Source organism: Vanacampus margaritifer, chromosome 2 (genome assembly GCF_051991255.1).
Source record: "Vanacampus margaritifer isolate UIUO_Vmar chromosome 2, RoL_Vmar_1.0, whole genome shotgun sequence".
Lineage (NCBI taxonomy): Eukaryota > Metazoa > Chordata > Actinopteri > Syngnathiformes > Syngnathidae > Vanacampus > Vanacampus margaritifer.
Genome location: NC_135433.1, coordinates 16,130,302 through 16,153,540, shown reverse-complemented (window position 1 = coordinate 16,153,540; position 23,239 = coordinate 16,130,302). Strand labels below are relative to the sequence as shown.

Sequence of the window (23,239 nt, the reverse complement as noted above, 5' to 3'; positions counted from 1 at the left end):
ACGCTCAATACACTAAATGCTGGCGCCACCTGCACACCATAAGCTCTGTGCTGAGCTACATGCACCACAGGAGGACGCATCTGCCCTTTTATTCAAATCTGTCCTCTCCGAAACCACTCGGCAAAACCGAGAATCAAGTTCCCACGGTTCTCGGATGTTTGGTGCACGCCGCTAATTCAGTTGTGGCAGCAAGCGGACGCACCACGTGCTGGTTCTTGGAACGTGTGAAGAAAAAATGTATTTACTGTTTCAAGATGGCGGTGATGCTGTATGTCATACTGTGCATTAGGAACTTGGTAGTGGATTGTGTTGACATCCTAGCCGCCTTCCTTTACTTGTTTCTCCTGTTTAAATTGTGAAATGAAGGTGAAATACACTTAGCAAAATGCATCACAAAAACTCACTTGACCTTATGCAACGAATACAAATTCAAATGCGTTCATTTATTACAGCACATATGGAGCAAAAAGCCCTTGAAACTCTTCAGAAATAGCAATCCACACATTCTACATGAAAAAATCCTTCCCAAAGTTTAAATAAATACATTTCATGAGTCTTTGACTGTGTAATGTAATGCTACACATGGCTGATTTTTTATACCAACAAGCCAGAAATGGTATAATACATTAGGGGAAACAACATTAAGTCTAAATAAACTGTATTGGAAAACAGATGGTCAAAAGAATAACTAGTATAATACATAAATATTTAATAAATAATTGGGTAAAAATATGTCAAATTGAACCAAGCTGTTTTTTTTTTTTAATGTTCCAAAAATGTTCTTTAAAATTCCAAAGAGTAAATTCCTTCTGTTAAAATTGGTGTAATATACAGTGGCGCCTTGCGACATGTGTGACTCTACTTAGTTTTTTTGAGATATGAGCCGTCATTTGGACTTTTTTGTTTGTTGCTTTGGCTTGTGAGCGCAGACTTGAGAAATAAGCGCGGTATGGTTGTAGTGAACTCACTTGACACTAAGCAGTACTTCAGCAAATATGGAACAAAAGAAGGCTTCAAGCTGTTTATTGCTACAACCAGTTGACGTTACGAAACATAAAACAAAGATTGTGTATTTAAAACCCCTGGGCGTTATTATAGTTTGATTAAATTCTTGTAATTTTTGCCAAAATCTGGCATTTCCTTTGAAGTGTCATTTATGAATGTTTTTTTCACTTTCAACCGCTCAAAATGTTCACTGGCATCAGACCTATCTATACATATATTGCTTAAATTTTTTTTTTTTTTGAATGCCCTCTATGGACAATAATAGCAGTATTATGCTAACAGCAAAATTAAAACTGTGATTTATAATGGGAGTCAATGAGCCAAAATCGGGCATTATTACAACAATTTCGTATGAATCTCTCCCTCCTGTTTGGTAATAATTATAAATTACAGCATGGCGCCAATTTGAACTTCTACATTTTTAAACAATCCTGGTAAAATGTCAGGTCCCTAGTGTATTTTTTCAAATATTTATATATTTCAAAATTTCTTTGATGAAAAACAGAAAAACATAAAAAAGCCAGAAAATGGACAAATAACGCCCACGGGTTAAAACAACCTCATAGCTTAGCCTTCCTTTCCACTGGCTTAATGCTAATGCTTAAATAGCATCTATGTTGAGGTGATTCTTTAGGCAACTAATTGAACACAAGTGGTGCGATGACTAATATTAATATATTAATATTAATGCCATACTGATAAGTTGAGTGTCTCAATGAACAGTATGAACTGGCTTGTCAAATTTTTTGCCGTACAATATTATCCAGTGTTATTTGTCCTCATTAAATTATACATTACAGTATTTTCTGTTTTTTTGGGGGAAGGCTGAAACGGATTAATGGCATTTCCATTTGTTTCAGTGGGAAGAGATGATTTGAGATACGCAAGCTTTGGCTTACAAACATGTTGATAGGACAAACTAAACTTGTATCTCAAGGCACTACTATATTTTTTAATAATGGCATAAACTATGCATTTTAACCAAGTGAGATTTTTGTTTTAGTTTAATAAAACTTAAACACAGGCTTTGTAACTGTTTAGTTTAGCTAATTACCATTAATCCCTGCTAATTTCAAAATTAGCAGTTTTTTACAAAATTAGTAATTTTAAAATCACTACATACAATCATAAAGTCATCACACACATGCTGCATGTATACAAATACTTTGTTCCTTTTCCAGCACAAGGGAGGAGTTAAATTCAAATGTCCATTCATTCGGTCTTGTTTGAAGTGAGCATAAATAACAATCACAGTTTTACATTTACAGATAATTAGATAGTAAACAATCCCAATCTATGCTGACGTGATTGCGGCACACCTTTTTGCATACCAATCAAATGATTGACACGGTTCCGCTGAGGTAGGCTGTGTCCCAGTGTTCACTGTTACGCATTCCTTTGAGGAAGAAGTGGAAGGATCCTCAGGAGGCAACCACCTGCGATTGCATCCAGTCCAGACTGGCATTGAGACTGGAAGACACAACAAAATCATCTGAATGCTATGAATTCTCACCTATCAGCTTTTTGTCATGATACTTTCACGTTCTGAAACTGACCCCTCTCCAGTCAGGCCGCAGCAGGCCTGCACGTGCCAGTTGTGCGATGTGATGGCGTCCAGCGTCAGGTGGCGCGAGATCTCGGCCACCGTCATGGAGCCTTTTACGTCCTGTTTGTTAGCCAGTACCAGAACAGCGGCCCTCTGCAAGTCCTGCGGGAAAAACAAGTCAATTGCTTTCACGTATACAAGTGAAGCACCCATACAAATCACTGGAACACTCTCCTACACAAGTAAAACACTTCTACATTAGTAAAATGATCTTATACACATAAATTAATCTTTTTCACCCATATAATCTACTGAAACTCATACACACAACTGAAACGCTCGTATACACACGACACTTTTACGTAAACTACTGAAATGCTTTCATACACACTATTGAAACGCTCTTAGTAGTGAAATGCTCTTATAGACACCAGTCAATAACATATTTCAGTTATGAGTGCATTTCAGTAAGATGTAAAAATGATTTCATAGTGTATGTAAAAGTTTTTCACTTGCTTGTCCATAAAAACATTTCACTCCTGTGGGTTACTTTTCTAGTCTGTACATTAGTGAAACATTCTCATATAGAAACAACTGAAATCTTTTCGCACATCCTATTGAAATGCATCCATATAATATATTGATGCGTTTCACTTGTGTTATAAGAGTGTTCACTTAAGTTTGTAAAAGAGTTGTGATGGCGCCATTACAAAATGAAAAAGAATGTCTGGAAAATGCCTATGCACCTCATGTGCGAGCATTCGGTGTAGCTCGTCTTTGGTGAGCATGAGTCGTCCTGCGTCCGTGCTGTCCACAACTATAATGACAATCTGAAAAGTGCACCATCGGCAAAAACATACAATAAGTTCATAGCCCATTTGCACACATAATACAATGACTGTAATGATCACAGCTCCTGGTTATCAGGTGCAACAATATGATAAGGCCCACAAGGCAGAAAACTGCTTATGTAACATTCCAAGAGAGGACACGCTATCAACACACCTCAGCATTGCAGTAGTAGGAGTACCAGGTGCTACGGAGGCTCGTCTGGCCTCCGATGTCCCACACCAAAAAGTGTGTGTTCCTCACAGTGATCTGCTCCACATTGCTGCCTATCGTTGGTGATGTGTGAACGGCTTCCTTTGTCAGACTAGAAGTCAATAAATACAGCATTGGTGACATGTCAAGAAAATGAGATGTTAAGTAAATAAGGGGATGTTTCTTACAACTGGTAGAGAATGGTCGTCTTGCCTGCGTTGTCCAGACCAACAATGATGACTTTGTGCTCTGGAAGATAAGTTTTGTGACATCGTTTCAGTTTAAAGAGCGCTAAAATGTGAGAAGTACCCGCTGTGAGCATTACAGTTCTTCTCATGTTAGAAATGAAACAATAAGAACAATATCACATTAATGACACAATATTACATAAATCAATGGTTAGTAAGAGCAACATACAGGGGTCTTATACCCATATACTCAATATGACGACAAATGTAAATATTATATGTGGCTTAATTGATTCACAGATGCATTAAAATGTCATTGGTAAATGTAAGTTAATGACTAGTATGAGAAGTCATCTTTATTGTGTCCTCTTCATATAATGACTCCATTGGTTGTCACTTTTTCAAAATAGCACAGGACAATGGTCAGTGTACAGGAGTAGCACAGTAATACTAATTGACACTGAGGGCTAAATGGTTACAGAATACTGTATATAATTCATTTTAAAATGTTACTCTATTTTTGAATGGGTAAATTGAGGAATAAACTAATTATTCTTACCTCTGTTACCAAACACAGTCATCATCTTGGTGAGAAGGAATCCCATGTCCAACAAAGTGTGTATGAATAAATAAATAAACGAATAAATCCCCACGAATGAGTCTCCTGGTAGAAGTTGAGCTGAACTGAACTGTCAACTGAAGTCTCTTGTGAAAACCGGAGTCTTTATTTCACAATAGGAAAACGGAACTGAAACGCCCCTGAGTCTTGAATTTCCCACGCTGGCTCGTGACACATGAACTCACCTTCTAAAATGGTGACAAAAAATGACGCGCGTGTGTACTCGCTGAAAACATACAGATCAGTGGTGTGTACTGCAGCTTAGTCGTATTAATAGCTTTTCGTGAAGTAATTAATTCTGATTCAGGCCCGGCTTCGACCCGTATTGTGTTTGTACGTGTAAGTATCAATAATATCAATAGCTGACCAAAGTTTTTCGTAAACTAGAGGTTTAGTGTCTCCGACGATATGACAAAGACGGCAAATTCTTAGTTTTAAGTCTCCAGTTCCCCTGTGTTGGGGGTGAATAATACAACTAAAATTATATATATACATTATTTAGTACAATTTTAAATGCGGAAGGGAGCGCCTCCATTGATAGCCTGATGCATTCAAACAGTGATACAATTTTTTTTTTTTTACTGCATTAGTGTAGAAAATATGTGTTTGTGTGTTACACACTTAGAAATTACGAGAGTGTATAATTCCTGGTTCGCACCAATAGTCTATACTCAACAAATTGTATTTAATCACTTTTAACGAGTGACTATAAACTTGCTTCTGTGTTGACCGTATTGTACCTGAAGGCAACACTGTTCTCTCGAATGGAGGGCTTGATGACGCACATAGTGACGCACATCGTATGTCCAAATAAGGGCATGGGGCATTCCTTTCCGTGTTGTTTCCGCTACTTCAAGTGAAACAAGGTGTGTCAGCAATAATAGAGTGATTAAATAAAAGTGATTCTATGGGCTAAAGTCGAATGAGTACTGATTAATTAATGTGAAATGTGACCTGAAACACCTAAAGATTGAAATGGACTATTCTGCGTTTTTATGACCCCTGGTTAGAAACTTTATAGCTATCCTTAAGGATCCTTTAGGAAGTAAAGTAATTAAAAGTGTATTAATTAGCATGAATACTCAGTGGCTTACTGAATGGGCTGTCTGCGCTGACCTCTTCAGCTGTGTTACTGGAGTCTGGGAACTATACGTACTTTAAAAGAGAAGAAAAAGAAAACGACACAGTGGAATTTTCTGCTTACATTTTTAATTAAAATACGAATTTATCCACAGATTAAAAATGAAAGGCAGAAAAAGCAAAAAAAAATGTAGCTACAATCAGGCACCAATGATACATGTTATGTCATATATTATCTCTCTTTTTTTAAACAATTGCGATAACGCAACAATAACATTCAATATTCATTTATCCAACTGAAGAAGCGAAGGGGGAGCAGTTAATGCTTAAAGCCTCTCACAACCTCACAAGTGAAGTTTAAAAAAGATCAGAGGGGGAAAACACACAAATTGAGTCGGTGTGATTTTAAGTAAGTATATCTGAGCATAAATAACACAAAAATCCAGATGTGTTGGACCTAGAGAAAGAGACAACATATGTGGCCTGCAAAGAAGGAGTGTAAGAGTTAAGACGGCGGCGGCGGCGCTGTTGGCGGACATGGCTTGGCGAGACCTTCCGGCACTTGGGATTATTGTGGGAGTTTTTTGGCAGGATGATGGGCTCGGGGGGGTGCAATAGCAGCACAATGAAAACTACAATGGAGGAGAGAACTGTGTCCATAAAAAATATCTAACATATAGCCACTTGTCCACCTGCTTTTAAGGTCCGGGTGATAAGAAGTGGACATTCAAAAAGGGAAGTTGTGGAGGAACCCTGACACTGCACACTGGGGGTATATTGGGGTGGGGTGGTGATATAGACCCTGTTTAAGACTTTGGAGGACAGACGTGATGACGTCCTCACATTCTACTGAATCTCGACAGAGGTGACAATCATAACAAGTAGTGTCCTCGTGCTGTCTCGTGACATTCATGCAGTAATTAACGTGTAAAAACAAAGTACAGAAATCCCCCACTATTTGCAAATTCATCTAATGGAGTTTTTGGGGTGTGTTTGTGGGGGTGTGAGGGGTTGACTAGCCAGTTATTTGATGAAAAACTCACTTATTTGCAGTGCCTTGGCAAATTTTGGTGCTCTTTCTGATATGCCTGAAAATGTCACTAGATGGTGCCAAAACTCAGCTGAATTTGTGTCAGGAGGTACAGTATGTTGAAGTAACATCTCAACTGCTATAAGATCTGAAGGTGACTCAATCTTCAGATTGCTCTTATTTTGGCTCATATTGTGGAAATTTACTCTATTCTAGTGGTATACAGGGCCACCCAAAATGTCTGAAATGTCCGAACGACTTTGCTTTTCCACCTTTAAGCAGTGTGTGATGTAGCTGGTTTTCTAAATAACTACAATTTGAAAACAATATACAGTAGATAGGGGATATGGAAGGGGACAACCCGTGAATAGCAAACATCTTCAGTAAGTGTTTAAAAAAAAAAGCAAAAAAAAGTTTTTTAAACATACATACATATATATATATATATATATATATATATATATATATATATATATGCAGGAGTCGACTGCATGATATAACAATAACAATATTTAATTTGCTGAAAAAGAAAGCAGCCCTGGCATTCTTAGATTTTTCTGCATGCTCCCCTTGGAGGAAAAAGTTTGAATTGGCCACTATTTTAAACTATTATTTATAGGCCAGTCATTTACAAGTGGTAAGAGGACTCCCTCTCGTGCCACATAATTTAAATTAAAGCGTTAAAATTTTAAATGATGTATTATGTTACAGTGGCTTAAACACTTCTTTTTTTTTAATCCAGTACGGCATATTTGTTCAGTTGTATTTAACTTTTAAGTACAATACATGTTCATTTAATGTTTTAGAACTGTTTGTTCTCAAGCATTTGTCAAGATACTTTTATAGCCTTTACGTGTAATACATTTGAATTGAATCATTATTTTAAGTACAGTTTTATCTAAGCATAGTTAATGTTCAAACTGCAGAATTTTACAGTATTAAATGTACCTTTTAGGGATAAACCTCTGTTTTGTTCTTAGATGAACCCTTAAACCTACTGCATTATTGTATTTTAATGTTGGTCACTATGGAAATCGCAGTTTTTTTAATTTTTTTTGTAAACATTTTAAAGAACTGGCTGATATAGACAATTCTAAACAATTTGGGTGGTGGTGGTGGGGCAGGGCGTTGCAAATAGATGGGGATTACTGTAGTTGTCAGATGTAAACATTTGTCGTCTCCTCTTCTGTCCTCTCAGCGGATGTAGACGTCCTTGCCCCAGTCATCCTGGTTCTTGTTGCGGCCCTTGTTGGCCCCCGTGTCCAGCGGCTCCTGGCAGTAGCGCTCCCTCAGCTTAGCCCGCCCGTGCTGCTGCTGCCCCCCCTGACTGGGCGCCGGCGGCTGGTTCAGGTTCTCCTGGTCCGGCTCGGCTCCCTCGTCCTCCCAGGACGCCTGGCGCCCGTGGTGCTGCGCCAGGTGGAGGCGGCTGCCCCCTCCTCCTCCGCCTCCCCCGCGGTAAGGCTCAGGCTCCTCGTAGGGGTCGGTCTCAATGTCCATGCAGGAGTCTCCGGCCTCGGTGTACGCCGAGTCCCGGCTGCCCTGCGTCTCTGAGTCGAAGGTGTCTTGCCGGGATAGGCCGCGACCGCTGTTGCCTCGGAGTTGGCCGCGGGAGGAGCGCAGGTACGACTGTTGCTGTTGCTGAGGTTTTCCACCCAGGTCACCATGGTATTCGCTCCCACCGCTCTCCATGCCTTCTCGTTTTGGGGGCTCCAGGCTGGACCCCTGCGGCGAGTAAGAGGCGAGCCACGTGCACAGTGAACATGCAGAGACAAACAGTGTGAGTAGTCAGTCAAGGGAAAGCAGGGGGAGCACAAGCAACAAACATTACTGTTTACATCTGAACCACAGAAATTGAAAGCGCCAAAAGTGGTACAATCCGATTTGACAAACTCAAGGCAATAGAAAAATATTTGCTTGCCACTATTATCCATCAATTCTAATTTGAAATTATTTCCTGCGAGGAAAATAGCACCACAAAAGGGATTGTGATTCAATTTTGGCAGTTCCACTCTACTTGCACAACTCTATACAATCCTATATTAAGCTAAGTAAATTGTACTATTTAACATATTAGCAGGTTAAAGTGCTGGTGTAAACACGCTCAAAACATCCATAAAAATATGCACAAAAGAGGTCAAAGCCAACCAAAACACACAAGCAGTTAATCCACACACAACTGTGTCACCCTCTGGCTCAACGAGATCATAGCACCAAGCAACAGGTGGGAAATAGGTGTTTTTTTTGTTTTACAAATGTAAAAACTGTAATATTTCTACCTTTTGCTGGGAACTTTATCTGTGTATATCAGTTTGTAAATGTTTTCTCTCTCTCTCTCTCTCTCTCTCTCTCTCTAAGCCATTTGTGGTTCTCAAGCAGGGCTAGGCAAACATTTGGTACTGAAGGACCATAATTGATTTAAAAAAATGTTTTTTTTTCATTTGTACATGAGGTGCTATATATATATATATATATATATATATATATATATATATATATATATATATATATATATATATATATATATATATATATATAAATAAATGAAATGATAAATTCAAATTCAGTAGCATTGTCTATCTCCATGATATTGTATTTTATTATTTACAATGAACAATTACTTAATAAAATTAATAAATATTTTTAATTGAGACGTTCATCAAGAGCACTGTAATACTTGTATTAATTTGTCAGTTACTTCCCTAAAATTGTTCATTTGAAATGCATTAATTTTTCTACATTCCAATCGAATTTTTTTAATTCATTATACCATACCTGAAAAAAAAATATTAGTGAAGTATTTGTAATTTCAATACATTATAAATATTACATATTTTAAAATGAGTATCAATTATTTAATCTTCAAGATTTTTTTTAACAAAATTACAAATGTATTATTATTATTATTATTATTATATTTTTTTTTACAATTTGATCAGATAATTATCTATACTTCTTATCGCACCTTTAATTAAATTAATTACAAATATTACAATTTAAAAAATGTGAATGGGAATTTTGACTTTAGAACATTTTGATCCACTTTTGAACTTTGACCTGGCCCATCTGTCTGTTTAAAAAAACCCGAATGTGGTCCTTGAACACAAAAGTTTTTGCTAATACAGATGAAGGGATTTCTCATAGCCAGTAGATAAATCAACCAGACATGCATTAGATGCATAATCAAACTGTATGTTTGGATTAGTGTTTTCTTAGTTAAAAGGCGTATTAGCGGCAGCCTGGTCCAAACTGGGCGCCTTTTCCGACTGAGGAGGAGGCAGGCATGACTTGCTGTTTTCAGGGGCGGCGCCATGGCAACAACGGGGGAGGACGGCAAACTAGAAAGCGTCTGGCAGAGGAAGGAGGCCACCGAGGTGACGAAAAGAGGGCAGGCAAATTGGCTCTATGCTCTTAATTGCAAAGAAAAAGAGGAGAAACGCGCGCCTTCTAAGTTTCTCCGGATTTCCATTTTAGGTTTGATGGTCTTAATTTAGCAGGTCACGTGTACGTGTTTCTTTTTTTTTTTTTTTTCTTGACGAGTTCCTCCTCCCACTTTCAGGCGGCCGCAGAGTCTGAGTGCTGGACTGACTTCAGAGGGCGTGCTCGTCCTCTTTGCCGTCGGCGGCGGCGTGGCCGTCCATGTCGGGCCACAGATCCATATTCCTGCGCAGCGAGGTGAGCACCTGTACCTGCAGGTTGGAGACGGGCTCGGGCGAGGCGGCCAGCGCGGCCGTGGCCATGGTACGGTTGAGCAGCGGGTTGGGTGGGTTGCTGCTGGGCGGGTGCGTGGCCTTCCAGTAGGCTTCAAGGTAGTCGGCCAGGTGTTCGCAGGCATCCTCCAGCTGGTTCTCGTCCAGGATGATGTCAAACAGTTCCTTCATGTATAGAGCAGATGACAACATTGCATTAGGGGCAAACACCTCAACTCATTTCAACATATCACTTTGCTGTGACTCTGGAAAATAATTGAAAATCAATTGAGTATGTCAATTCAATTTGTTTTTTATAGTTATCCTTTTTTCCAATGTAATTCTAAATTTGAAGATCACAATGATCTTGTGACATTAAAGTATCGGTAAATCAAATGGTCAAGATATGCGTCACAGCTGCCGATACACAACACCCGGCACAGATATGATTTAGGACTCGATACACTTTCGCACTTTAGAAGCCTGGCTAAACGACGTGCCAATGTGGCGGCCATGTTAGTGGGGGCAATTTTACCATCAAAGGCAATGCATTTACATTGAAAATAAATCATAACTTGGTAATTTGTCAACTGATTTTCAGGAGGTTAACTTTTCTCGTCAATGTCAAATCACGTGCAATTAATACGGAACATTTGAAAGACAAGCTACAGTTGAGAGTTGAAGGATACGTTGATTATAATTTCACTCTTGGAGACTGAATTTTGCTGAATTGACAAATTCAGAAGGGCTTGCTCAAACACACACTTACTCAGAAATAGCTCACAAAAGAGTTACTTGGTTGTTTAATTTCACACTTGATGCGTGTTCAGTTACTCCAAAGACCAAACTATTTGTACACAAGCAATTAAAAGGTAAATTTTCTATAAGATGTCTCCTTTTAATACTTTTGTGTTGAACTAACAGAATGCAGTTTTGTGGAAATAGTTGACAAAAAGAAGGCTGAGAGCAATGAGTCTTATATATATTTATAAATATTTTTTTTTCACAAAAAGTGTTGAAAATGAAGACTTACAGGGGGGCACTGTGCCAATTTGTCTGCTGCCACCATCTGCACGTTGAGATGTTTGGCTTGGGACTTCCCCCTGGATTTGATGAGCCGCTGCAGAACCTAGAAGCCATTTGCAATGAAAAATAAAATGTCTTTTTAATGCACTTGACTCAGAAATTCAAAATACAAGCATGAGAAAATGCTTCAACAACCAATGAACACCACACACACACACAAATCGATTAAACAAAAAAACTTTCAACTTTAAAAACTTCCCCCACTGACCTTAGGTGATGCTATCTTGATGTAGACGATGATGGGAGCCAGCGAGGTCTTGGCCAGTTGAGACGGGTGGTTGATGGTGTCGGCGTCCAGGGCCACCAGCTGCAGCGTACGGGCCAACTCGAAGATGCGCTCGATCTCGCTCTGAACCTCAGCTGTACGGAGTGCGGCAAACACATGAGAGCAAGCGCTGTATCAACCACAAGTACTACACGACTCATACTTTGTGCTAAATGTAAGGTTAGTTCAAGATCATGCAAGAAAAAACCCAGTGTGAACTGGCTCAGATCAGACGTTCAGTTCCATTTATGCACAGCTAAATGGAACGGTGCACAGCATTCTCATTCTGTCGCCTCTCAAACATCAAGGAAGTCCTCATGTTGTTTTTCTCTTCTTAAAAAAAATGTATCAAAACATAAGAGAAGGAGGCACTTGAAGAATGAGATGCCATAATAATTATGGGCGCACATTCTCATTAACATGACACAGAAGCCAAAGAAAAAAAAAGTTGCGCATTAGTGTTATTAAGGCTAATGATCTTAAAGCAATTACATGGATATAAAAAGTCTACACACCCTTGATCAAATCCAGGTTTTTCTGATCGCAAAGATAAATTCATTTAAAATCTTTTTCCATCAATGAGCTTGTAACACTATAACGTAAAACTCCTTTAAAAAAAAAAAAAAGTAAAATAAAATAAAAATAAACAACAGAGATAATGTGGAAGAGTGCACACTTATAAGCGAGATGTGGCTGTGTTAACCAATCACATTCAAATTCATGTTAAATGGCTATCAGCACACTTGCCACGTAACATGCCAATGATTAACTCCAAATAAAGTTCAGATGATTTAGTAGTCTTTTCCTAACATCCTGCGTTTGGCTGTAGGGGTTCTTTTGGTGATGAGCAGTCTTGTGTTTACGTTTACTATATTGTGTGGAATTATGGCCACAACATTTTCTTACATACATTTGTTTGAATTTGTTTAATTTTTTTTTTTTTAGTCAGAAAAAGCCTAAGAGACACTTTTTTAAATTAAGCTATGCAGGTTTTAGGTCGCATTAATGGTAGAAAAAGTTTTGAAAAAGTTCAGTTTTTACTATACCAAAATCTGGCATTTGAACATGGGTGAGCAGACTTTTTATGTCCTCAGTAAATCAGTTGAATCTCTGAATTGACCCTGGATTAATATTTCTCCTTTTGCAACAACAGCCTTTCACCAAGCAGTGCACTTTGATTGGTTGTCATTGATGATTACTTTCATGTAAGAGTCAAAATTTCCATTAAGGACACACATTTGTTACATTATTGAAGAATCAAATGTCTTTGATACTGACAAAACGTGTGCCAGTTTGATTCAAATGTCTAACATGGTCAACTGGGCTCAATTACAAACTATGATAGTATGCTAGCCTATGCTAAGGCTGAGGCATTTCAACAACTGCTATCTCCTGCATTAATTAACTCATTCACTTGCCATTGACGACTATAGACGTCCAAAATTCATGTGAACTATTTCTATTAGCTTAACATTTTTTTTCATTTTTTTTATGAAAACCTAGATTTTTTTTATTGTACATTTATAACAAATATAAAATTATCATGCGATTAATTATGATTAAACGGCACTTATTTTTATCCATCCATCCATCTTCTTAACCGCTTTTCCTCACAAGGGTCGCAGGGGGCGCTGGAGCCTATCCCAGCTGGCTTCGGGCAGTAGGCGGGGTACACCCTGAACTGGTTGCCAGCCAATCGCAGGGCACACAGACACGAACAACCATACTCACAATCACACCTATGGACAATTTGGAGTGTTCAATTAACCTGCCATGCATGTCTTTGGAATGTGGGAGGAAACCGGAGTACCCAGAGAAAACGCACGCAAGCACGAGGAGACTCCACCCAGGAAGGCCGAATCCCAGACTCGATCTCACGTCCTCTGCACTGGGAGGCAGACGTGCTAACCAGTCAGCCACCATGCCGCCCACTTATTATTATTATTTTTTTAAATTAGGCCTGTCAGGCGATTACAATTTTTAATTGTAATTAATCACATGACTTCACTAGTTAACTAAGGATTAATCACAAATTTTATATCTGTTCTAAATTTACAACAATAACAAAATGCCTAGGTTTCCAAATTCTTGTTAGCAAAAGTGAAATATATATATATATATTTTTTAAGTTTAAATGAATTTTTGACATCTATAGCCGTCAATGGCAGTGAATGAGTTAACTCATTCTACCGTGCTGACTTATGTCCATCAAATACAAATTACCGCTGCTCTTGGGTGTGCCTTTCAAGCAATTGAGCTCACAAATTTTTTTTTTCGACTGACACTTTACACATTCAAACTACAGTACTCAAGAAGAAGGCTAAAATCATCATTCAAGCCATCTGCCAGGGCTTCATTACTTGTGGCGCTATCGGAGTATGCTTCAGCTTTTGCCACCCGGAAGAACGTGTGATGTCACGGTGAATTGTCTTGTCTTCAATGTTTACAAAAACATACTGTATGTCAGGTTTGTTGAAGTATTGAAATTGTCTGTCATTTTCAAAACACAGTAACTTTGGCAAATAATCTTAATTGTCTTATTCTGGTAGCATACATGTAGACTAGGTTCTTTGTAGTCTCGAAATTGTTCGTAAGTGTTTCAGTCCTGATCGATCCAAACTGTACTGTGCTAAACTGAATGGTACCGTCGTACTCGGTGGAAATGTGGCTAATGTTGCTATCAAGCGTGGCGCCCTCGCGGCGATAAGAGCCATTGGGGCCGGAAGTGGAGGCAAGGTTTCCATTAACCTCTGTGCACACACGCACACACATACTCATTGGTTGCAAAGTGAAGTGAGAAGCTTGCCACCCGCTATTCCTGGACTTCCCGCAGTATCTCCACGAGGACCATCTAAAGCGCCTCCACCCTCACACAAGGTGGAGAGCGGCATGAGAGTATCAGCTTGCCTCTCCGGTTTGGCTCCCGCTCGAAGAGAGCAGCTCGCGGCCCTTCTGCCCTCCCACGGATATGCTTTTTGGTTTCATAACACTTTTTTTGTGGTGGGGGGGGGGGTAGTCTTTATTGGAAGCTACAAGCTGTCACACAGAGAAGTATGAGGAGCAGCAGACAAGGCAAGCATACGGGCAAATAAAGTGTGGAGGATGGGTGAGAGTCAGGAGGAAAAGGGGGAGAAGGTGGGCAGAGAGGGGGGTGCATACATACCCAGTACATCTGATTCAAGAGAGGGTGGAGGAGGAGGAAGAAGATGATGAGGAAGGTGGGCCAAAGAAGGAGCAATGGGTGAAGAAGGGCAGAGAGACAGGATGAAGAGAGGTCAGAAGTTGGGAAGAAAATTAATGATGAACAATTTTGTCATCTTCTGATTCCTAGTTCTGAGTACTTGAATTATACTTAACCATAAGTATCCTTAACCCTTCTGTTATGTTCATTTCTCAATAATGTTCCTGGGTGAATTTGACCCAGTCAGGGCCTGATGGGGCCAACACCACCCTGAATTTGAGTTTTGAATCTCTAGAAACACTGAATAGACTTTAGGTTGGGGAGTGTGATTGTCTTGTAGTTGGAATACACGTGCCAAAGGGGGACCACCACTTAAGTCTGCCGATGCAGAGGCAGTCCCCCATGCCCATGCAATGTTTCAGAGGTGTGTCAACCAAGATCTCCGGGCAAATCTCATCAATGCCTGAAGCTTTTGAACCTTTTTAACCACTTCTTCAACTTCAAACTCAAACATAACATCAGAGTTGCCAGACTCTGCCTTTTCATGTGAAAGCGTGTTAGTGGAATTGAGGACTATCCCTATAGGACTATAATGTTATGTCAAGATCAGCAGTGCCACATCTCCACCAGACGCAGTGTTGATGGTGCATTCCTGAGCCATTGGATGGGGGATCAGAATTTCTTTAAAGCAATTCGGAAGTTGTTCTCCATGTCCTTGCCAAACTACTCCCACCTACATACTTCACTGACACCCTGAAACATTATTGTTTTTAATGAGAAACAAACATAGTAGGGGGTAAAGGCATTTAGGACCGCTGAGGGTATGCTTATACCTAGTTATGTTGTTTGGAGCTATATTTTATCTGATAAAACAACATACAATAACACAGACGACTGTTTAACAAAGTGGTATGATGGCAACAAATACTTTATTACAAATGTGTGCGTGTGTGTTTGTGTATATGTGTGGGCTTACCCAGGCTGGAACGGGTGCTGGAGCGCTCGATGATAGTGTGTTTGCTGGGGTTGTTGAGGACTGAGCGCTTGGCCAGCGAGATGTCCGCCGTCACCCGTGTGATGGATATCCTGCGACAGGGAGGCAGTCGGTTGGTTTTGAAACAACAACAATGGAGCCTAGGACAGACGCACTTACCTTCCCTCGAACTTGTGTTTCAGGAAATCGAAGAGAGCCTTCTGCATCATGTCTGTCACCTGCAAAGTGGACGGCAGTATTGACAGGACATGACATGAGAGGTACTTACAACACATTTCTTACAAAAAGTATTGGAACACATTACTTCTATACAAATGCATACAAAAGTGTTGGGACACATAATGCCTTATACCAGGGTTTTTTAAGGCCAAATAAATAGTCAAAAATCTGTCTGGAGCCGCAAAACCTTTGAACATTGTGACGAAAGAAACACATTATAGCGTATATAATATTGTAACGCTATAGTGTTAGTCTAATGTACTGAGGTCCTAAGAGCTAATTAGAGCTGCACCATAACAGAAAATATGCAGCATCCAATACTTTGAGATTCATTTTCTTCTACCTTTTGTCTTCTGTTTTTGCATATATTTTTGTTGTTTTTGTAATTTAACAGACTTCGTTTTTCATCAAAAAATTTTTTTTAGACTTCTCCGCCTTTCTGTAAAATTTCTGACATTTTTGGCAATTTTATGCACATATTATGGTAATTTTATGTGTCTCTTCTTCCCTTCTTGGTCATTTTATAGCTATTTTTCAACCAAGTTTTTTTTTTAAAGCATTTTTTGCTGTCAATTTTCTGCCCTTTTTATGGTAATTTTTTAGATTTCTTTTTATGGTGACTTTTTGAATGTTTTCTTTTCTGCCTTTTTCAAAATAAAGTTTATGACTTAGTAATTTTGTGTAAATTATATGGCATTTTTATGTTTTTTTTCTTCCTTTTTGGACATTTTATGGTCACCTTTTGGACATTTTTGTATATATATATATATATATATATATATATATACATAAAACTTCTTCATGTCTCTTTTTCTGACAACTTGTAAATTTGGACTCTGACATTGAAAAAAATTATAATTATTTTTTTAATCTAAATTGCTAATTTATTAAAATAATACTTGATCTAAAAAAATAAAAATAAATGTACATGTAATTTAAAAATAATTATACATTTCTACTATATATACATTTTATTAGAGATCCACAGGGACCCACAGGAGAGGGACATAAGAGCCACATGTGGCTTCAGAGTTGCAGATTGCAGACCCTTGCACATTAGTGTAACATCCATGTGTCCCAATACTTTGTTTCATATTTGTATCCCAATACTCTCGTACACCCATTCAAATGTGTAAAAAAGTGTTGGGACGCATGATTTTTTAATACTCATACAAATAGTTTTTCAAAAGTATTGGGACAAATTTGTGTACAAAGTATTGTACACCAGTCTCAATATATTTGCCCACATTTATACTGATTCAAACGAGTACAAGTATTGGGACACATGCGCTAATGCTAATGTGGACTGCTAAAGACTAATGCTAACGTGGACTCATAACTTTTGGGGCATATGTTAGGCCCATACAAATGTGGATAGAAGTGTTATATACTAGATACAACGTGGACAAAAGTATTAGGAAATATGGTTGCTACATTTGTGCACATATGAGGACAAAACTATTTGGATTTTGGACACATTCCACCAAGTGAAAAGTGGAGTTAGTCCCAATTATTTTTCAGCTGTGGCGGCTTCCACGCTTGTGTGAAGATTTTCTTTTTATACAATTAGCGTCAATCAAAACTTAGCATTGTTTTAGTCGTGGCGGAATTTCTCATATTGGATCTTATGTATCTAATAAAGTGTCCCTTGAGCATGCTCACCTCGTAGCCTTTGAGCGACGGTCCAACCAGGATGATGGGTCTCATAGAAGGAACTACGTCATAGGGAGGCACATGCTCCATCTGTGGAAAGGGACATCTTTTCATAAAAGAGCCCGTGGCCACATCCTTCCCATATGAAAGCAGTCAAATCAATACACAGTACACTTCTATCATGATTTAATGACTACTGTGAGTCACTTCCACACACATTACAGGAACTTCTATTCCTCTGTCTGCTGTCTCACTTAATTAAAGTCTGCATAATTATGCCCAGTGTGCCAGGGGAGCTGGCTTTTTACACTCACTAGCCACCGCTTAAGGTACATCTGCTAAATTTAAGGAGCTCCAATATAAATATAAAAATAATTTTACATTAATTTTCAGACATTTTTAGTATTCAAACTGTATAATATATAACCATAACAATTATATCTTGTGCATTTATTGTCATAGTATTTCACAGCAATCCAGTGTAAATGATTGAAGTGTGAATATTTAGTTTTCTGCTTATGCCCTCCAAAGAGTTGTGCTCCTGGTAAAATGAGAAAACGAATACACCCTGAACTGGTCACAGGGCACATATACATACAAATCCATTCACACCCTCAGACCATTTAGAGCAGAGGTCCCCAACCCTGGTCCTCAGGGACCGGTATCCAGCCTGTTTTCCATGCCTCCCACAGCCAACACAGGTGATTCATATCATCAGCTAATCACCAATCTCCGGAGAAGGTTGATAACGATCTCCACCTGTGTTGGCTGCGGGAGACATGGAAAACAGGCTGGATACCGGTCCCTGAGGATCAGGGTTGAGGACCACTGATTTAGAGCAAGGGTGTGTCAGTAAGTGGGGGCTTTAGGACCCAGATGCAGGAAGGCAGGGCAAGGAGGCAGAGGTGTAGTCCAAAAAGACGTTTTAATATCTAATCAAAAAAAAAACTAACTTCAAAATACAAAATAAACTGAACTAACAAAACATGAAGCTAAACATGACAAAACAACTAAGGCGAGACTAACAACATGACATGGATCCTGATCAGGCGAAGAGGTCAGCGTGACGTGGCGAAAGACTTACGACAGTTGCAACAGCAAAAATGAACCGACACAGACAGGGGGGAGACAACCGACTAAATACACCAACACTAATGACATGACAAGACACACCTGGCTGAGGGCACTGATTGGATGACACATGAGGGTAATGGGGAAAGGTGGACACAATCAGGGTTGACACAGACACCACACGAGGAAGGGCAAGTGACCAGAAACGAGAGGAGTCAGACTTTTCACAATAAAACAGGAAATGACAAGACAAGGGGAAAACACAAGGAAAACATGACAGGGAGTAAACAAGACTGAAAATAAACATGACAGGGTGGCCACGTTCGGTCCTCGAGAGCCCCTATCCAGCCTGTTTTCATATCTTTCTCCACTAACACACCTGATTCATGATCAGGATTGTTATCAGGCTTCTGCTAAGCTTGCTGCGCTGAAGGACGGAGACATAGAAAACAGGCTGGATAGGGGCTCTCGATGACCAAACTTGGCCACGTGCAGAAAACTCACACAAGCATGGAGAGAACATGCAAACACAAGCCACACAGGAAGGTCGGAGTCCAGATTGGAACTCCTAACTGTGAGGCGGATATGCTAAACGCCCATCACTGCGCCACCTGTAGTAAACACATTGTTAGACTAAAACCTCACTCCCTCAACGTTTATTATTATGTTGCTATGTGAGGTGTTTTTTTTCCAGGACTCACACCGTGCATAGTTTGGGAATTGTTTTTAAAAAAAGAATATATAAGCATGTTTGTACTGTAAGAAGAAATGGTTCCATTGAGCCTTCAACATGTTTGTATACCCAATGCCCACGCAAAGATGAACCACGCTTTAAGCTTATTCTTACATTGTGACTCATGCTAAAGTATGATTCATCCATATAAGCGCTTTCCCTCTTCAAAAATCCCTTTTCTTTTGCGCACCCCCAGCCCCAACAACGCACCACCACCCAGACTGGTGTAACGGCAGGAAATCCATATTCCCATCACGCCTCCTCTTTGTATTGAAAGGCATTTACCGGTACATTATATTACATAAATCTCTTTCGGCCTCATTTGCATCCACACGGGCTATAAATACATATTTTAAAAGGCTCCTAATGGCTCTCGTCAGCACGGGGCCCAGCGCTGGAGTGGTGTACATAACCACGGTGTATTAATAGGGTTAGCACAGTGCACAGTGGACTGCATGGTGTCATGTACGGTGTACAGTAACGCTGTCCGCTCCATCGGCGCACTCACATGCATTTCGACTTCAATGATCGGCTTTGGCATTGAAGAAAGAGCTTCCAGAATATTTGCTCTGTTATCGCTCGAGTTTGCTAAATGATGACTACAGTATGTGTGTATAGTTTTATACATCTGAGATATGCTAATAATATAGATCAGGGTTATCCCTTCCGTCAGTCCGTATGCTGTACAGAATAGTAATGAAGATTTTAGATGAGGTCTAACGGGGGCATTTTTGAAGCTTGCACTTGTGCACTCACTTTTGTGATGAAGTCAAATTCTTTAAACTGAAAAGATTGCATTAATATTCAAAATTTAACACTTTCAATTCTAGAGAATTCGGAATGCATACATTTTGGGGTTAACATATAAGTAATGATCATAATTTTAAATGAGCTCTTGCCCTCGTATAGGATCTCATTTGAATTTACCTAATACCTTTGCCACTTAAAAATGTTACTGCAGAGATATTTCTGTCTTGTTATAAACGTTCAAACAGATCTGCCTGTGGAGACTGCGTCTCCCACTTTTGTCACAAATGGAGATGAAGGTGTGTCGGGACGCATCAATGGACGTGCCATTGATGCAAGGAGTCGCGTGGTGGTTGGCATTTGTCTGTGTTGGGATTGGGAATCACTCCTTATCCACTGATACAGTGATTTTCTCGTTTTGTTCTGCTCGGGAATGTATGTCTTGAGAAGTCGTCAACAACTGACCTAACTAACTAATTTAAAATATGTTCCATTCTTGGGGTATTGTTTTATTTTTCACATGCACTTGTGTGACCCTTATAATCACTGTAACATGCATGAAAATGTCCTTTAGTCGACCTAAAGGCATTTCACATTATAGGTTAGCATTAAAGCAAGAGGAGTTTCATTAATTTGTAGTTTGTTTGTTTTTTGACATTTCAGTGTTTTAAGGTATGTTTTAGTAGCAGCTGTTTCATAATTACAGTAGCATCTATGCTAATGTTCATTAGCCAATGTATGGGGTCAGATTTTCATTACTATACAGTTTGTTAAACATTTCAGTGTTTCAAAATACAATCTTTAATCCTCTTTTGTGTCACAGAACTGTAGTGAGAAAGTAAGAACAACTACTAGTAATTAGTATTACTACTCAGGCATACTTTTTTGTTTTTTTAAAGGTGTTTTAAGAAGTTTAAATGTGTTTCGAGTGTGTTGATTTTTATTTTTTTAACACGGTCACTCTGTAACTGTGTTTTACCTGTGGGTGGGTCTGGAATGTATTCAGCATGATAAACGGGGGTTCACTGTTGAGTGATTAGGGAGTACGGACCGATTAATACGCTAAAATGCACCGCTACCCCCCACCTTTTTTTTTTTAATCTCTGGAATGGGACAGAATATGTTAGTCCGGTTAGGAAAGGAAAAACGCACTCACCGACTTCTGTTTCTGTTTAGCTGGCCCGCCTACGGAAGCATTCCACAGAACATGCCAGAAGACACACAAAAACACACACAAGAGCACGGTTAGTCATTGGCAGGTTAGAATCGAGGGGAGGGAGTGTACCACCACCGGGGGTACAGTTTATAGCACCTTCCTATTAGAGTTTCAGGCAGCTGTGTGGTGTTAGTGGAGGCATCTTGGAAGCGTTATAGGCGGAGGGGACATGGGGGGCAAATGCAGGCAGGTGGGAGGAGAAAGGGGGGGAGGGGTGTTGGCCAAGGCGAGAAGCATCCCGGACCGTCCCCACCCAAACTCCAATCCCATCACTTCCTACTGTTACCTTCTTAAAGAAAGGCAGCCGGTGCGCGTTGGCCTGAGGCGAGGTCACGCTGCCGGACATGCCCTTGGGGGAGCGAGGGTCCCCCTGCGATTCAGGGAGCTCCTCGGCATCCAGGTCCAGGGGGTCAACGTCATCGGTCACCGTGGGCATGTCCACGTGTGCTGATTGGTGTGGGGTCGGGGGGATTGGGGGTTCGCCAAGGAAAAGAAGCCAAAGAGCAGAGACAGCGACAGAAATAAGGAAAGAGGGGGAAGATAGAAGACGAGATGTGAGATGCATCAGAACGGAAAAATGTGGAGATGACATTGACAGGAGTGTGAAGAAGAAAATGTCAGATTGTCACGAGGAATGCTGCATGAATGCTGAGAGATGCTTGAAGATTGTAATGAATCGAAGACAACAAGCATTCCGGACATTGCACAGACTGAAAGCTAAAATAATTTCCGGTAATTTGTTCATGTGGTGTTGTTGAATAATATATACATAAACAATTCTCTGTTCATGAGTTTCAAAAAGGCCCGAGTGCTGAATAGAATCTTGGTTGATGGAATTTGGTTGGCCAGGATGAGGATGCATTTTGATGGTTAGTTTCATGCAGTAAAATTAAACGTTTTTTTTTGTGATTGTGCCGTTATAATTTGCAATAACATTGATGGACTAATGCTCACCTGACCGAATTGCAGAAGAAACAAATTGATAACAATACCTCACCATTTATAAAGCATACAGAACACGTTAGCGGCTGGAGGTTGTATCCAATTTCATTTTAGTGTTTGTAGTAATGTTATTACGTAAGGTTGGAGGCAAAAATACGCATAAAGGATCACCCGTTCACAAGTGCGGTTGGGATTTGAATGGCTAGCACGTTGAAAAGAAAAGCCTTATCTTTGCTGATAATCATCTCCGCAGATGTTGAGATGTTTGGGCCACCAAAAGTAATAGCTCACTCCTTCCTGATTGAGCCTCGCATTTTGCTCTTTCATCAGGTTCCCAATCTGCTGTGCCGCTATTACATACAACAACCCCCCAAAGAAGATTGTGAGTTACCGGTAATACTCAAAGATGTCTTCAATGCACATAGAGTAAATGCAAAAGAATGAGTATTCTAACAATAGTTAATATCATGAGCGTGAATGCCTGTCTCAGAATTCGCGCTATTAAACGACGTGATCTTTGATGTGGCAACAAAACAGCAGAGGAGAGCCTTAATTAAGGCAACAAAAGCTGAGCGACGTGAACAGAAAACGGCGACAGAAGACGGAAGATATCGAGGAATAGACGGGGGTCTTTGTGTCAGAACCACATGATTTAACACGCGGTGGGAAGATCTGTTTCCAGACAGAACCGCCCGAGAACACGTGACCCGGTGGTCCGCTTATTGATGCTCAGTTTGGCCGTTATGGAAATGTACACACATTTTCTTGACCTCACCTGTGCCGGGTGGGGTGGGCCTGCGCGTTCCCGTGGCAACATCCAGGCTAGAGCTTCCTCCGGATTTACTAAGAGTGAACAAAAGGACATACAATAGCTTTAACGACCATTTTTTGGTGTTTTGCAGACACAGTCAGACAGGCAAGTCCGAATTTAAAGCTG

The 23,239-nt window shown here is 39.9% G+C and overlaps 2 protein-coding genes and 1 long non-coding RNA gene across 10 annotated transcripts in view; 1 reads left to right on the top strand and 2 right to left on the bottom strand.

Annotated features, from left to right (window-relative positions):
• Positions 1–422: 422 nt before the first annotated feature.
• On the bottom strand, positions 423–4,480 carry arl5c (ADP-ribosylation factor-like 5C). Its single transcript, XM_077556118.1, has 6 exons — positions 4,340–4,480; positions 3,781–3,841; positions 3,557–3,704; positions 3,298–3,381; positions 2,562–2,713; positions 423–2,475 (listed from the first exon to the last, which is right to left on the bottom strand). The coding sequence occupies exons 1-6, from the start codon at positions 4,383–4,385 to the stop codon at positions 2,427–2,429; spliced, it is 540 nt and encodes a 179-aa protein (XP_077412244.1). The 5' UTR covers positions 4,386–4,480; the 3' UTR covers positions 423–2,426.
• Positions 4,481–5,591: 1,111 nt separating this feature from the next.
• The window catches only part of cacnb1 (calcium channel, voltage-dependent, beta 1 subunit), a 36,370-nt gene continuing 18,722 nt past the window's right edge, over positions 5,592–23,239 (bottom strand). The window contains exons 6-14 of one of the 2 annotated variants that reach the window (XM_077556117.1): positions 23,078–23,145; positions 21,647–21,807; positions 17,603–17,683; positions 15,881–15,939; positions 15,704–15,813; positions 11,490–11,641; positions 11,229–11,324; positions 10,196–10,381; positions 5,592–8,231 (exon numbers count right to left, since the gene is read on the bottom strand). In XM_077556117.1, coding sequence (XP_077412243.1) covers positions 7,704–8,231; positions 10,196–10,381; positions 11,229–11,324; positions 11,490–11,641; positions 15,704–15,813; positions 15,881–15,939; positions 17,603–17,683; positions 21,647–21,807; positions 23,078–23,145 — 1,441 coding nt within the window. In that variant the 3' untranslated portion in view covers positions 5,592–7,703. Of the gene's footprint in view, positions 8,232–10,195; positions 10,382–11,228; positions 11,325–11,489; positions 11,642–15,703; positions 15,814–15,880; positions 15,940–17,602; positions 17,684–21,300; positions 21,330–21,646; positions 21,808–23,077; positions 23,146–23,239 lie in introns of both variants that reach the window. The other variant, XM_077556116.1, reaches the window with a different exon arrangement.
• Positions 9,360–23,239, top strand: part of LOC144042974 (uncharacterized) — a 32,960-nt gene continuing 19,080 nt past the window's right edge. For 4 of the 7 annotated variants that reach the window (XR_013291034.1, XR_013291032.1, XR_013291033.1 and 1 more), the window contains exons 1-5: positions 9,360–9,980; positions 10,066–10,181; positions 11,515–11,691; positions 15,708–15,833; positions 15,904–15,981. This is a non-coding gene — a long non-coding RNA (uncharacterized LOC144042974). Of the gene's footprint in view, positions 9,981–10,065; positions 10,182–11,494; positions 11,722–15,707; positions 15,834–15,903; positions 15,982–23,239 lie in introns of all 7 variants that reach the window. The other 3 variants (XR_013291029.1, XR_013291030.1, XR_013291031.1) reach the window with 3 other exon arrangements.

Coding starts and splice junctions, on each gene's coding strand:
- arl5c (XM_077556118.1), bottom strand. CDS start 4,385: ATGGGATTCCTTCTCACCAAGATGATGACTGTGTTTGGTAACAGAG. Junction 3,842..4,339: donor GACTGTGTTTGGTAACAGAG/GTAAGAATAATT, acceptor CTTATCTTCCAG/AGCACAAAGTCATCATTGTT. Junction 3,705..3,780: donor ACGACCATTCTCTACCAGTT/GTAAGAAACATC, acceptor ATTGACTTCTAG/TCTGACAAAGGAAGCCGTTC.